Raw genomic sequence first — 16,509 nt, 5'->3', positions numbered from 1 at the left:
CCCGGAACGCTCAGCACAGTGACAACGACAGCGGGAAGTGTGGCCTTTCTAATGGCCTTTACACGCGCTACCCGCACAGCCGCAACGCACGTGCCGGGACCCCTCCCGCACGCAAGCGGGAGACAAGCCAATTGGCGACGCTCTTTCACTCTCTGCTTGTGTGCGACACGTGTGCCGGCACGTGCGTTGTGGCTGTGCGGGTAGCGCATGGAACGGCCCTAAAGCCCGCTGTAAACTTTGTTGGATGTACCATACAAGTATACTTGCAATGTGCCCACCATACCATAAATCGCCACAACTTTTGTGAAGGACGGACGCACGCACTATGACATCATTCGTCATTCAACGCAGAAGCGAGGTACCCGCTACAAATGTGCAAGACGTTACGTGCACTGTGCTAGGACTGTGGTTGATGAAAATGACGAATTAAGGCGGAGTTCTTTGTAATGGGTTTTGAAGCATCAGATTACTCGTGGCGCAATCGGCACTGTGTGACACCTATAGTTCTTCTTTTACACTGCCACCGTGCTATTTACCGTATGTTAACGTGATTCCTTCCTGACATATCACATATGTAGCTTTCTTTGTAACGGAGTTTCAAGCACTGGTCTGGCTCTGCGGTAGAATACCCGAGTGCCACGCAGAGGGTTCATGTTCAATACTGATTCGATTCTGAATGTTTATTTTACATTTCGTGAAATTACGGTAACGAACACCAGCGATGGTGATGGCGCACATATACGCCACAAAGACTGGCTGTTGTGACCGCACAAGAGCGTTCACTGTAAAGTGTAGCGCTTGTCACACACTTGGAGCGTGAAAATAGCCCGTACACATCAAAACTATTTAAGCGAATACCTTCCTTCTTGGGCAGCACTTAAACAAGCAATGTTTATCGCGCCGAAGAGGAAAACGCAGTAGGGATGACATATGAGGAATGAAAGTTCTTGCTGTTGGAAAAAAAAATGTGGGGTGTAAATGGCGAAGGAGAAATTGAGACGCGAAATGAGAGAAGCCCATTGAAGAAAAAAAGACAGGAAAAACACCTCAGGCTTTTTTATGCAAATAGCTAGACCACTCAACTGCTATTTTTCTCTGATTATTTTCCTTTTGCGCCAGGATATCCCGTTTCAAGGAGTACCCTCAACGCGTCCTTGAATGCGTTCAAGTGCAGTAGAAATATTGGTCATGTCTTTTGAAACAAACAAGAAATGCCCAGACAAGATTGAATGTGCATACAGTGAAGCTTCAAATAAATTCGCTCGTTCAAGGAGCTTAAAAAACAGCAAAACTCGGCATGCTTACATGTACGATAAGGACGTTTTTTTCGCTTAACACACATTTACCTCGTTGGAGAGTTTGAATACATTTTGCGGTAGGAGAGCAGGTCCGTGAGGAAAAGACAAATTGCTTTGTTTGCTTATATTTCTGATGTAGTTTTGTTGTTGTGATACTTGTAAAGGATCGAGCTTGCGCACAAGAAATTATTCTATAGGCTACTTCGAACAGCCAAGAAATTTTCGGAAGTGTATGCACGCTTGCACAAAGGCTATTTGTTTCTGTTCTGTTCTAACTGTTTAATTGGGGAGAGGTTGAGGTTAATATTGCCTCGGCTACTCCATACCACATGATTTGTTTGCAAATTTTTTTAATTTGCTAATTGATAATTTTGCCAATTTGCTAATTTTGCTATTTTGTTTGCAGCATTTGCTAATTTTTGGCTAGGCTGAATAGTTTCGTACGGTTTCCTATGTTCCATTGCCAGTGCTTACCGCAACGCAAAAAAAAAGACAACAAAAGGAAGTGGCGGTGATATGGTTTATTTATTCCATTTGCATTTTAAAAAAGCGCAAATAAAATTGCTCTAATCAAATAGGGCATTTTAGTGTACGCTAGCAGGACATGAATATAAACCATCATTTGATATCGAGATGAAGCGCACCCAGAATTTGTCCTACTTCGTGCTAAGAACTCTTCTTATTAGCGTAAACGCAAACTTCTGATATTGGTCAAGAAAACGGGCCGTCTTCGTAGGGTCTTCTATGTTCCATTGCCAGCGCTTACCCCAACGCAAACAACAACAACAAAAGGAACTGGTGGCGATATGGTTTATTTATTCCATTTGCATTTAAAAAAAGCGCAAATAAAATTGCTCTAATCAAACAGGGCATTTTAGTGTACGCTAACAGGACATGGATATGAACCATCACTTGATATCGAGATGAAGCGCACCCAGAATTTGTCCTACTTCGTGCTAAGAACTCTTGTTATTAGCGTAAACGCAACCTTCTGATATTGGTCAAGAAAACGGGCCGTCAACGCATTGGCTACATCGTGACGCAGCTTCAGCGCTCTAAATGCAGCGATATTCAAAGGCTTTCTAACACGTCGCGCTGAGTGTACACTGTAAAGAACTAAGACTTGTAGACATTAGTCCTCTGCCACTAACAACAGTGTCTGTCTTTACATGCGACTAGTATTGATGAGGTATATACTCAGTCTACTACGACTCCGACTACTACTACTACTGTTACTACTACTACTACTACTACTACTACTACTACTACTACTACTACTACTACTACTACTACTACTACTACTACTAGATACATCGTGGACGCGCGACTTTTGGCATAAGGAGCTTCACCCCTAAAAGATTCCGGTCACTCCTTGTGTTATGAGTGATTCATGATTGAATAGTTATTATAATGGCACTGGAACTGAACCTGTTATAATGGCTCTGGACCGTATGACCTTCAGTCTAGAAAAAAGTTCTACGTCCATGACCAATGAGTGCCTTACAAGAACGCGCACATCCAGCCATCAAGAAATGCTTAAAAGAAAGTGGTATAATTGGAAATCGGTGAGAAAACGTCGTTAGACAGATTTTAAGCACGGGGTTGGACCTTGCCGAGTATCACTTTGTCACTTGGTGGGATGACTCATCCTATATCCCCTTAACGGGACTTTCCCCCATTTGCAATGTGTGTGCATGTGTTTTTTTCTCATTTATTTTATATCTCTCTATATCTATCCTCTTTCGGACCCTTTTCCCCACCCCCGTACAGGGTAGCAAACCAGTTAGTCTAGGTTAACCTCCCTGTCTCTTCCTTTTAATTATTTGTCTCTCTTCCCCATTTGCGCGCTGTTATATGACTGGTAGCTCTGGGGTGTTATTTTAAAACATATATGTTGTCCTTTTAACTGCATCTTGTGAGAACTGTAGTGTTGGTTGACGGAATCTGTGTCGTCGTTTTGTTCTCGCGCTATAACTATCGTCATGCCATACCAACTAGCCCAAGCTGCCACACTTCTAAGGAATTCTATAGTGTGTTTTTCTTTATGTTGTTGAATGAACTGACATAAGCGAAGTATGCCTAACTGTTGTTTTCTTTATGAATTTTTCTAGTGCTTTTCATATCCTTGAAAAGGTGTCGCCAGTGCTTTGGAAAAAGTGCCAACGTCTCCTAGTACCACCCTACGTGGGAGACGCAGGCTACGCGCTAAGCACGTCATGCAGAAAAAAAAATAAAGTTTGTCCATTCCATTCTCCTAAATATTATATGATAATAAAAAGAGGAGTTAGGGGATCTTTGTTAGCAGAGGTACAATTAAGACGTGGACATTAGAGTGACGTCATTTCTTGCGAAGCATAAGCTGGTATCTCGTAAACAGACGAACGTAGTAGGTCTCATAGGATGAATGCTGTGCGAACCGTAGTTTCTACTTGCTCACACGCTTTATACACTAAAACATCACCGACCATCATCTGAAAAAAATTGCTGTAAAAGTTTGACAACGTGCAGTAGAGTTCGAGATCCACCGTCTCGCCCCACACGTCACTTTTGCGGTTGTCGAACTTCGTGAAGTGCGGCTAGTCGGCGTGGCTGTGCCATCATTCAGGTGGCTGGCTGCAGTTGGCAGCGGACAATTTGGAGCCGAATCCAGGAGACCACGCTGCTTTCAACGATCAATCAATGGCTTTCCTGACATGACCAGATCCCGTGGCTCGGTGTGTGCAAAGCCAAACGGACAAAATACGTGGTAAACAGTGATAAACAGACAAATTGTCGAGTAGTTCTGGCATAGACGGCAAAAACTCCGAAATGCTGAAAAAAGACCGTTAGCCTTTCTAGCACTATCTTGTCCTACATATTTCAGCAATGCCTATCAACAGGTGAGATTCCCGTTGATTGAAAGGTTGGAAATATTATTCCCGTCTTTAGGACAGGTGATAAACGGGGTCTCACTAACTACAGATCCAGATCACTTACAAGCATATCATGAAAAATACTCGAACACTTTATTGCTTCAACTCTGCTTAGTATTTAGAATAAGAAAGTCTTTTTTTGGAAATAAGCATGTATTTAGGAAAGGACTGTCATGTGAAACACATCTCATAAAATTCATCCATGAAATACACCAGAATATGGCCGATGGCTTCCAGACAGACTGTATAATCATTGACATTTTTAAAGCCTTTAATCCTGTGGCCCATACCCACCTCATAGCTTAACTCTCCTCTTTACATTTTCATTCGTTAACTTCGTGGATTCAAAATGTCCTATAATCTCGCATTCATGGTTTTAGGCAACCGTTCCTTCGGGTCAAGTGACGTCAAATCTGGAGTCCCCCACGGTACTTTAATTTAGGTCCTTTATTGTTTTTATTTTTATCGATGACCTCTCCGACGGAATCGCATCGAACATCAGGTTATTCGCGGACGACTGTGTGGTTTATCGTAAGATTTCATCTAGTACTGACCACATTGCCTTACAGCAGGATCTTGATGAAATCAGCAACTGGTGTTCATCTTGGCAAATGAACCTGAACACGGACAAATGCAAGTTAGTTACTTTGAGTCGTAAACGTACCAACTCAGCATTTGATTATTCGCTTAGCAATCATTCTGTAAGCCAGACATCTATGTATAAATACTTAGGTATTTATCTTGGTCGAACCAATCGAATTCGGACTTACATTGGTCCAACCATATAAAACAATTTACAACCAGGGCCTCACGCACACTTGGTTACCTAAAACGAAATATTCCGGATGCACCATCAACGACGCAACAACTAGCTTACTTATCATTTGTCCGTCTACAGCTGGAACTTGGTTCGTCTGCATGGTCTTCTCATCAATCATGCCCGATTAATCCGCTCGAATCTATGCCCCGCCGTGGTGGTCTAGTGGCTAATGTGCTCGGCTTCTGACCCGCAGGTCGTGGGATTGAATCCCAGCTGCGGCGGCTGCATTTCTGATGAAGACGGAAATGTAGGCCCGTGTGCTCATATTTGGTTGCACGTTACAGAACACCAGGTGGTCGAAATTTCTGGAGCCCTCCACTAGGCATTTCTCATAATCATACGGTTGCTTTGGGACGTTAAACCCCACTTATCATAAATCGAATGTATACAAAATCGTGCAGCTCGCTTCATGTTGCGTGATAACAGGCGCACATCAAGCGTGCCTGATATCGAATCAACGCTATCACTTCCTTCGCTGGAGTTTCGTAGGAACATCGCACTTATGAGTCTCCTTCATAACTTAATCTCCAGTCAACACCCATCTTTACTACCGCTTACCCGTGCTCATCGTATATCTGGTCGTCTTCACAATCATCCAAGCTTGGAACGCCTGTTCATTCGAACAAAGGCTTTCAATTCATCGGCATTACCTCGTGTCATAGAAAATTAACGCGATAGCGTTAAAGAGATCGTTTCGCAGAAATTTCGGCGTCGGTGTCGGCGGTGGTGTCGGTGTCCTTGGTTGTGAGCGAGAAAACATCATCTTATGCGTGACCGAAAAATCGGGAACGATGAAATTAAAATAAATAAATTATAAAAAACTTGGAACCTTACCAGGGTTGTTTGGTTTTGAGTGGAAATCAAACCCGGGTCGTTTACGTGGCAAGCCTATGTTCTACCGCCTGGTCACGCCTCTGTTTGTGAAAACAGTGAAAAGAACTTCCACTGCTTGGAAATGCAGTGATAGTAGCTTCCATGTTTCACAAACGCACGCGTACTGTATGCATGCTTCACAATGCAACATGAAATAGTGCAGTAATAATGCGTGGTACAAGCGTCCATTGCCAAAGGGCGTCAGAATATGTGTTTATCATAATGACTCCGTGGTTGAAAGCCAGTAGCCCACAACAAAAGGCACCCACGCTACAGCAGCTATTCCCTTAAGGTCACGTATTGGGTACATAGCAAATTCAAAAATGTTGCATGCATTAAGTGTTCGAAGTACGAACTACGAGAAGGATGTCGTTATCGCGTTTAACTCCTAAAGGTGAAGCTTTAGGGTGCTCTTATGTTTTTGAACAACCTTCCAGATAAAACTGTTAGTATACGTGACCCTAAAGCGTTTAAAAAAACAAACCACCTACATAATATGCTTTCATAGCTTTTTTCATTCTGTGTTTTTTCTCGCATATCATGGACTTTCGGCTAGTACATAAAAATGCTGAGCGTTGTTCAATTCATATGGTTGAGCCAAGTGTCTTTATAGCACATTTCGTGTTCCGCCTTCATATACGTTCAGTCTATTGAATAGTTTGTATTTATTATTCACTTTTTAGAAGTTACCTGTTCCTGTATTAACTAACTCACGATCTGTGATGCTTGAATTATTATGTATGAACCCCCTCACATAATGTTACAAATGAAAACTTGTAAGTACTGGAATAAAAAAAGTGTTCTATTATTCGCATTCTAAAATATCGCGAATCATTACAGATATGGCTGGGATTTGTAAAATGTTTGTGCAATACCATTGACACAGGGGAAATGGGAATATAAGTGACAGGAAACGCATTTACAAAATCACACGCTGCTCTGCAATCAGCCAAGTAATTTTCGTGGCATAACGTCTTATAATCTCCACTGACGTAATTAAGCTAGGGAACAGTGATGCAAAAAACAAAAAAAACACCAAGGATGTTATCTGCAGTTTTTTTATCATACTGAAGCCGAGTAATTGCGACGTAAAGAGAAAATTATTCAAGTGAACCAAAAGAATACCTTTGCAATCAAGGGGGGGGGGGGGGGGCTCAAACAACCTTCAAATCACTAACGAAGAAAGGAACCCCTCGAACCATTTCATTCCTTTCGTTATTGCATCTTCGATGGGTATAATGAAACGAAAACAACATGAATGACATTTCTCGCAAGCTCGTGGTGTGAGAAACACTCAATAATAGTGCTTCTGTGATAAGACATCCCCTTCCGTATCTCCCACTGCCTAGAATAATAACTGTTACTTTACCGACGCCATCGGCAACCTGTGTTTTGGCTCCAGACCATCTACGGGCTTTGAGTGCAGCTTGTCCCATTCGGCCATAGAAAGACGACCAAACGATTTCGGACCTTACGAATATAGCTAAAAACATTGTTAGCTCTAGATGGGGATGTTACACGAAAACTGTTTTCCTGACTACTGCGTGTGGATCTACATTCTGCAATGTACGGTCCCCGTAGAAAAACATAAGCACGAGTGATCGCATCGCGGATAGTGGCTTGCGCTGATCCTCTCCTCCGTTTTTTGTTTGTGATGACCGTACATATTACCCTGATAATCGTTATCGAGCACAACGTATTTTAATTGTACTTGCACCTTCGTGCATTTGATAGCTGAGGGCAAACTTCCAGTAATAAAACACGAATGGAAGCAAGAAACAACCTGGATTGAGACACTAGCAAGGAAACGGAAAAAAAATGAGAGATAAAGTTTGTTTAGGAAGAAACATTACGTGGCAATGTTCAACACATGCAGTACAAATAAGAATCGACACAAAATAGAAACACGTAATTACACGTGGTTGTCATGAAAAAAAAAAAGACAACCATTTTCTACGTTTTCATTTTTATCCGACTGCATATTTATTACTTTTTCCTAGAAAAGTACCATAGATTTTTCTATCACAGAAAAAATGGCACCAATTTATGTCGTCTGTCGGATTTTGGAGCTCGGCGCAGCAGCAAAAGCTATAATAACTTCTTTTTCCCTCATGCGTTGGTCATTTCAATTGTTAAACTCCTGACTAGATGGAGGGCTTTACATCGATCAGCGTGATCTGTATAACAGCAGCGTTAGTACATTAGCGCAGGTTTGAACCTGAAACACTCGTACCTACATTTTTTTAACCTTTCATAGAAGGCCCTGCAATCACTGATCCACATGGCGAGCGTAACTAAAGATCAAAGACAATATCAGGTTTGTTAGCATAAATAGCGTAGTGATAACTTGCTCTTGTCAGACAGGCCTCATTATTTCCTTTTGATACCATTACTTTGCGGGTAGTTCACGGGCTGCAGTGAGCCGCGAACAACAAGCTACAAATCTCTATCTGTTTGAAAACAAACAGTACTGGCAAGCGTAACTAAAGATCAAAGACAATATAAGGTTTGTTAGCATAAATAACGTAGTGGTAACTTGCTCTTGTCAGACAGGCCTCATTATTTCCTTTTGATACCATTACTTTGCGGGTAGTTCAAGGGCTGCAGTGAGCCGCGAACAACAAGCTACAAATAGCTATCTGTTTGATAACTAACAGTACTGGCAAGCGTAACTAAAGATCAAAGACAATATAAGGTTTGGTGGCATAAATAGCGTACTGGTAACTTGCTCTTGTCAGAGAGGCCTCATTATTTCCTTTTGATACCATTACTTTGCGGGTAGTTCAAGGGCTGCAGTGAGCCGCGAACAAGAAGCTACAAATCTCTATCTGTTTGATAACAAACAGTACTGTACCGCCCCTGCATGTGTGGCGTGCTTTCCGTCCTTTGAAGTTTTTCGTCTTCAATAGCTCTGTAATTGTTATCAATTAATGGTGGAGCAGATGACCGTATGTACAATTTTCATTGATCCTTTGATCACTGGTTTCCGCTCCCTAATTCTAATGCTATCGGAACTGAATGATCTTCAGGAACACACCATAATTGAGAGGTCTGCCTAGTTTTGGCAGCAGCATTCGCACCGGACGGTGTGCGCCCCTATGTTCGGCAGCTCAAGTCGACGCCTAGCACAACCTTTGAAATAGCCTGGTTTTAATAACTCTGCAAGACTAACATTGAGACCAGACACTCCCTTCGTTGTCATAGAGCAGCAAGGACTGAGGCTGTGAACGACTCAAGAAACACAAAACTCGAAATTTGGTTAAAAAACTGTTAACCTTTTAATGTAAGAGATGATGCAAAGTTAAAACAAGAAACATTGCATCGTAAGGAAGCGTGTCCACTTTTTGTAGGATTTACTGAGCGTCTCTCTTTCAAACAGACAACCACGCAGTCCATCCTTTCGTGTCGACTTGACCATACTGCTTTTACAAGTTCTAAACATGCCGCCCTTCTTCCTTCACGGCAGCGATCAAAAGCAGTCCTGACAAGGTGGTACGTTGCCTTGATGCCGGCAGACGAAGTGGGTTCGTTTCGGGTATCTGGAAAGGCTTCTGGACTGAGCACGTAGCGTTCAACAAATTCAGTACAAATACAAACCTGCACAAAATAGAAAAACAACAGAGACGACAGATACAGCTCTCTCTGAAAGTATACGTTAACTTTTTTTGTTTTTGGAGATCATCGTACGCTCTCCCGAGCGTCGTGGCAGGCACAACTTGCAGTAGTAACATCTGCAATTTTTCCCTTCTTAGAATAGAATGCAATAAATCAAGAGCTTCGTATATTAGCGATTAAGTATCTCATTCTCTAGAAACACTCTGCGACCATTTTCTTTTGTGCGATTGAGTGTAACATTGCATGTAAAATATTTTTTTTTGGTGCACGACGAAGAAATGGTTCCCTCAATGTAAAGTTAGAATGCTGCTTTCAGTTATCGGCTTTGAGTGGGTATGCAAGAGGCATTACGAAAACGTTCCTGAATTCAACATTAAAGATGTTGCAAATATACCTTACATTCCCTCGTGGCGATTTAAAAAAGTATTTTGAACGCATACTCGTAAAACGCTGTTTACATGACATTACGAAGGGGCCAGCTTTGTAAAAAAAATAATGTAAGTTTACAGAACCTGTCTCCCGGATAACAAGAATCATGTTGAGGTGAGTTGGCTGAAGTATATTTACACCACGAGCTTTATTCAAGTCGGCAAAGATGGCCCATGAAGTTCTGTTGTGGCTCTGCAGGCAAAAGTGAAATGAAAAGAACATTTTGTCCTTTATTCTATTTCTTGCTGGAGTACGGTAGCTATGATTACGATGCACCGGATCAATAGCTATCCTCGGTATGAACGAGGCCACCTGGCACGCTTCAAATGACTCACTACAGGAAAACATTGTTTAGCTTGGCTCAGCTCCATCGAGCGCCTGGCTCCTCAAGCTGCGTTCTATCGAGTCGTCGTTTTTGCAAGTGTATGCATTACCTCTTGAAGGAATGCTATTCGGCTGTTGGTTCACGTTACGAAGGCGGTGCCCAACGGTAGCGGTTTCTCGCTTACAAAAATTTACAAAAATTGCAAAACATTACAAAAAAAAAGAGAGAGAGACGGGAGAATCTGGAATGCGGAGCGTTAATGCGAGAATGGTACTCGTGAATTCACTGAACATGGCTTTGTTCAAAAGTTTCGCAATGGGTGCGTAGAAACTTCATGACAAAGCAAGCAGGCGAATTTAGGAACTGGCAACCCACAATAATGTGCGCCTAGTCATGTATCTTTTTGAACAGGAATGAAGCAGCTTGCTTTTTTAACTCTTGAACATTCCTTCAAGCCGTTTACAGCTAAAGCTGTTATCAGATAACTTTTCGCATCACGCGCAGGTGTATGTTGTCCGCTGCCACCGCCGCCGCCGCCGATTTCCATAACCACATCGCGCGAAATTAGAAAAAAAGAACCTTGCACCAATGACACAGTGGGGCTTGAACCCGGGTCCGCTGGGTACCAGCCCAACATTCTTCCATTGAAGTACGACGGTGCTTGCGACTTGTCAATTTTTCCATATGCAGGCTTGATGTCGGGAAAGCAATAGCGTTAATACGACTTTTAAAGCGTTTTACAACAGCGAAAGAATTACTAGTCGTCGCACAATGTGAATAGCATAACGAGTGGGCCGTACAATGCTCAAAACAATCACAAAAGCTCGTTCTTGTTTGCCTATTAAACGTGGCGCATACCCACTTTAGCCATCATTCCTCATCGTCGTCAGCCACTGCATGGACAATCGGCACAAGATTCCATGAAAGTGTTTTGCGGGTACCACGCTTTTCAGAAGAATGACGAAAAATAGCATAGCGAATGTTGGCCTACTACTCAAAAGTTTATTATTGTTGCCCCAGTAGGTATCAAGCAAGTGTGCTTGCAGTAGTTACTCAATGAGCGTTTTGAAAAAGCTCTGAAAGGCCGCTCTTCCAGCTTTCACTGTGACTGTGCTGCGCCTAACGCTCAGGCCTGGTGTTTTTTGTTGGCCCAAAATTACGGAACAGTAAGACTATGTTCCACAGATTCAATATTTAGGGTTAATGCAGATAAGCTACCAATGTTTTCTTTATATGTGGTTTTTACGCTGGGAATATTTCTGCATTGTCGTTACGCGTTATAAACTGTATTTAGGAGCAGATATTTCTGGGCCGTGTTGATACAGAATAATAGAATGATTGGTGTGTGTCAGAGGGTAGGAGGGAAAAGCTGCTTTTAATTATCGAAGTATGATCCCAACTCGGTCTCATACTTTTACGCAGTCATCTGTCCTGTTATTGTACAAAGTACAAGGTTACGGCTATTATAATGGTCGCGAGGACTTCATGACAACAGGGGCTGAAACTTCTGGTGTTCTATTCTCAGAATTTGTTTTTTTTCATTGAAATCTTGAAATAGGAGAGGCTCTTGTCATTATGGCGGCACTGGCTACTCCTTCCCTATTTCCCTTCTTTATTCCCAAGAAACAGATTAAGAGCAGAACTTAGGAGTAGGCGCTTATTTTTGTTTTTGTATTCTTTCCTAATCTCGTTTTCTTTTTTTGTCGTGTTAGACCAATCAGGGGCTTTCTAAACACTGCGATACTTTCAGTCCTCCAATGAGGGGCTTCCTCAGCGCTGAGACACTTCCCTTCACCTAACGGCAAATACAGCACACGTCTGTGGCTACAGCCTTTATCCCACTTCTCTCTCACCTGATGAGGAGTGACAGCGTAGATACACTCTTGCCAGACCAAGCTATCGCTGTTTCTCGTCATCATCTGTCTCTTTGGAAACTCCGCACATCATAGTTAGTTTCGGTCGGCCCACTGTGCTGGCATAAAAAATGAAGAAGTGTGCGCAAAAAAAAGTCCCCAAAAGAAGCTCTTGTAGCCGGAGGCAGCACATGATTGCAGGGTGCCCCCTACAAATGGTCCTTCCAGAGACATCGCACGAGTTTTCTCACGGCACACTGGCTGCAATCTCGTGGTGCCGCATTGGAAAGCAGCAATAAACAAGTCGTGCTGGCAGATTACCCTCCCTGAATCACCTCCATCATCTTTCGCAGTATCTGCTGCGTTTCTCTTCCATTCTATACCGACAGGCGATACGAGGTGCTCGTTTCTGCGCTCTCAGTGTGTCTCGAGGTCCATTTCGCCCACGCACACACACACATAAAGTAGGAATTACTATGTTTTTCGCTTTCCGGTCGTTAGTTGCAATTTATTCAGTTAGACATATAATGAAAGCCCAACCTTGTTAAACTAGCCTTGGAGTCGTTCAGCGTCGCTGGATACTCTTAATTAAGGCTAATTGCCGTATTTGCTCATTTGTTTCCTCACGTGTTTTGCAGAGATTGTCTAATACGAGGAAGCTAAATTCCAGTCATTGATCATTTCAATAATAACATATAGAGATAAACAAACACATAAATCAGGGAGAATTTAATATAAGCGATTTCGAACATAATGAACGGGGAGAAAGTATCGTCACAGACGGAAGGCATGCTAGCAACACGATTTTAGCAACTTGCATTCTAGTGTTGAAAAATATTTAACATATCGTCTTTGCTTCGCTGCAAAGGACGTCGAAAGACGAAAGTCTGGAGGTGCCGCATGAGTTAACGCAGAGATACTGGTAGATAGCAGCACCGGGTCATTTTAGTTAAAGTATCAGAATTTTTAGGGGTGATGCTCTTTGAAACGGCACCCGTTCGTTCCTCCTCGTAGTCGTAGTGCGTAACAAGTGTTACATTGTGACCTCCAAGGTGGTGCAGGTGAGAGATTCCTCCTGTGCGTTGTTGAACAATAAAAGATTCGCAGCGTGCGCGTTAACTAAAAGCCGAATTTTCCTGTCTCTCATTCCGCATTAGCTGCCATTGGCATGTGCATTGGGCACTATCTGACAAGAAAGGGTTGCTAGGTTATACTCGCTGGGCGTAACCTCCTTGGTTTAAGAAAGGTTTAGCGAGCTTTCGGCCACAGTGTCATGAATTCAGTGAACTAGTATATATTATGAACTCGAGGTTGTTTAATGTGGGAAGTAGACACAAAGCGCAAACCGTAAGAAAGTGTGCGTGTGTCACCTCTCGTTTAGTCCTCGGAATGTCCACTGGATGGCGATGCTTCTATATGCAGAATATATGATGAAAAGGTGCGAGATGGTGGTACTTGGAGTGTTGACGAGATGGACGAACGGACACACAGACAGATGCATGGACGGACGCACGGATGGCTGCACGGACGGATGGACGCATGGACGGACGCTGGGGCGGATGCATGGACGAACTCAGGGACGGACGCACGGATGGACGCGCGGACGCACGAGCAGACGCACGCACGGATGGGTGGATGGACGCACGTACGGTCACACAGACAGACGCATATATGATGAAAAGATGCGAGATGCTGGTACTTGGAGTGTTGACTAGATGGACGAACGGACACACCAACAGTTGGATGGACGGACGCATGGATGGCTGCATGGACGGATGGACGCATGAACATATGCAGGGGCGGGTGCATGGACGAACTCGGGGATGGACGCACAGATGGACTTGCGGACGCACGAACAGACGCACGCATGGATGGGCGGATGGACGCACGGATGGTGACACAGATGGACGCATGGAAGGACGGAAGCAAGAACAAATGGACAGACGGATGCTTCGCCCCACTCTAAATCATTCACCCCTTGGATATCGCACTGTCAGCACAGCGTAATGGACACTTTGGCCTTTAAAATAACGTATCTATGCATTTCATAAACGAAAAGACAGACTGTCCAACATTCACGTTGTGATATTATGCCTCAAATATTGTAATATTTGCTTTTTGATTCACAATGCTCACAAGTATTAACGCAGCCACCAGATCAAGAGGGGTGGGCGTTGAGGATGGGGTTACAATAAACCGTTCATCAGACAGACCGACAGAAAGATAGACCGGAAGTTCTGCGTTGCAGTGCTCGTTTGAAAGGAGTATACACTGTCTTCGCTTGTTTTTTGTTGTTTCGTTTGTTTATGTGCCCGTTACGTGTGGAATAAAGCTTCCCTTCTTGAACCAGATGCCAAAAGTCGTTAAAGAATTTGATTGACTGCGACGGCAGGATGCGTTGCCCACTAGTCAGAGACTGTCTTATCGGGGCTGGTTCCAAATGATCGCTTGTCCAACTGTGGCAAAAAAAAACCAATCCATAATACAATGTTTGAATGCGTAGCGGCCAAAGACGTGTTACAGAGGCACGTTGTTTGGCATCGATTCAGAGCCTCCGATTTTTCGGGCGGACAGCGCAAGAGGGTTTAATTTGAACAACTCTTATTTTCTGTCATGTTGTTCGTATTGTGGCGTCCGCGCTTTTTAGCCGAAGCATGCTGACGATCACAATGAACTGCATACCTAGCGTTACAGAAGGTTAGAATGTTCGTGTTTGGTGCCTTACCAAAAAGATCAAAACGCAAAGTGAAGAAGCCTTCATCAGAAGACGTTATATACCATTGTTCGGCATGAAAAATCAGAATATTGAATTTCTGTTACTCCCGTTTTAGAAGTATTCCCGGCTGCGGCGGCTGCATATCCGATGGAGGCGGAAATGTTGTAGGCCCGTGTGCTCAGATTTGGGTGCACGTTAAAGAACCCCAGGTGGTCGAAATTTCCGGAGCCCTCCACTACGGCGTCTCTCATAATCATATGGTGGTTTTGGGACGTTAAACCCCACAAATCAATCAATCCCGTTTTAGAAGTGACTGACAGAGAGAAAGAAATTGTTGCTGTCCTTCACAAATATTACGTGATTCTGTTCAAGCTTAGTGACCTTTTGGGTTTCTTATTATCTTTGTTCCTTTCAGTGATGTGTGATCTGTGGTAGTATTGCAGAGCTGTAAGTTACTTCATTCCCGTGCTCTCTTCGTTGTACGTCCCACTGAAAATATTTTGTTACACGGTCCAGTTGTACTCATCTGAACTGTTGTTACTAGTATAGAATGAAATTCTCTTTTTCAAATATCATAAATAATGTCTTCAAAATAACGTGTGTAACGCACAGTTCTCAAGAAACGCAAATTGACGTTCGGCCTGATTTGCGACTGTTCCTCCTTTTTTTTGCCCAGCCACTGCGGATGAATGATCGCCTATAGAAGTCGGAGGCTGTTACAATGCGACACCAGTTCTCTAGCTACCACTAGATAAAGCAATGACCACTCTCGGTGTTCTAAGCGCTCATCGGCTGCGCCAAATGCACTAATAGTTTAAAGGGTTTCAACTTGGAAAAACTGTACTACTTTAATGTAACAAATGCCACGTGCACACGCGCAAGTCTCGTCATTTAGAACATACAGCGTCGAAATGAAAGTAAATCTGGTAGCGAGAGATGTTGGTGTTTACTAATAAATGGGGTCGAGCGAGAAAAACAGTAAGGGACAATTATTTGAAAGGGACGCATTCTTAGTAAACCATGATTAGGACTCCTAGTTGGCTGAAGAATCTGCACTCACAAGATGCACTCACAATGGAGTCCCAGGTACACGCGTGCCGCTACGACAAGCCACAAGATTGCAGGAAGTACAATCTCAGAAAGGAACTTACGACCTAATTGGCAGACATTGTCATGGCTAAATTTTGCGAATAGGTTCCAGACGATCTCATTCTTTTTGTGAATTAAGTAGCAGCAGTAGAGAGCCTTCACGATGGCCTTGCGCTGGTCTCGACTTTCTTAAAATTTTTTTTTTCGCAGCAGACATGGGACTGTCGGTGATTTGGACAAGTTGGACAAACTGCTGAGCAAATATGACAGAAGGGCTCTGCCCACGGGCCACATGAGTGAGTTGTTGTTTTCTGTTTATCATGATGATGCGGCTGGTGCGGTACACAGTGTCGGTGAAACTTTTGTCTTTGTAATTGTTGTCGCATTGCTGTTTAAGCTTTCAGCCTACTTAGCTCCATTAAAACCCTGCCACAGCATTATTTAGGCTATTCCTATAGTTTTATAGTATTAAGGAATACATATAAGTGCCTTTCACATACTTCCAAAACACTCTTATGTGAACATATTATGGACCATTTTAGTATGGACATAGATTGTTTCGGGAGACACGATTAGATT

The 16,509-nt window shown here is 43.1% G+C and overlaps 1 protein-coding gene across 2 annotated transcripts in view; it reads left to right on the top strand.

Annotated features, from left to right (window-relative positions):
• The window catches only part of LOC119172084 (glycine receptor subunit alpha-2), a 67,839-nt gene that overhangs the window by 39,095 nt on the left and 12,235 nt on the right, over positions 1-16,509 (top strand). Inside the window, exon 2 of one of the 2 annotated variants that reach the window (XM_037423064.2) lies at positions 16,144-16,226. In XM_037423064.2, coding sequence (XP_037278961.2) covers positions 16,144-16,226 — 83 coding nt within the window. Of the gene's footprint in view, positions 1-16,140; positions 16,227-16,509 lie in introns of both variants that reach the window. The other variant, XM_075892898.1, reaches the window with a different exon arrangement.

The sequence above is a fragment of the Rhipicephalus microplus genome, chromosome 4 (assembly GCF_043290135.1).
Source record: "Rhipicephalus microplus isolate Deutch F79 chromosome 4, USDA_Rmic, whole genome shotgun sequence".
NCBI lineage: Eukaryota > Metazoa > Arthropoda > Arachnida > Ixodida > Ixodidae > Rhipicephalus > Rhipicephalus microplus.
This window is presented reverse-complemented; position numbering and strand designations above follow the sequence as displayed.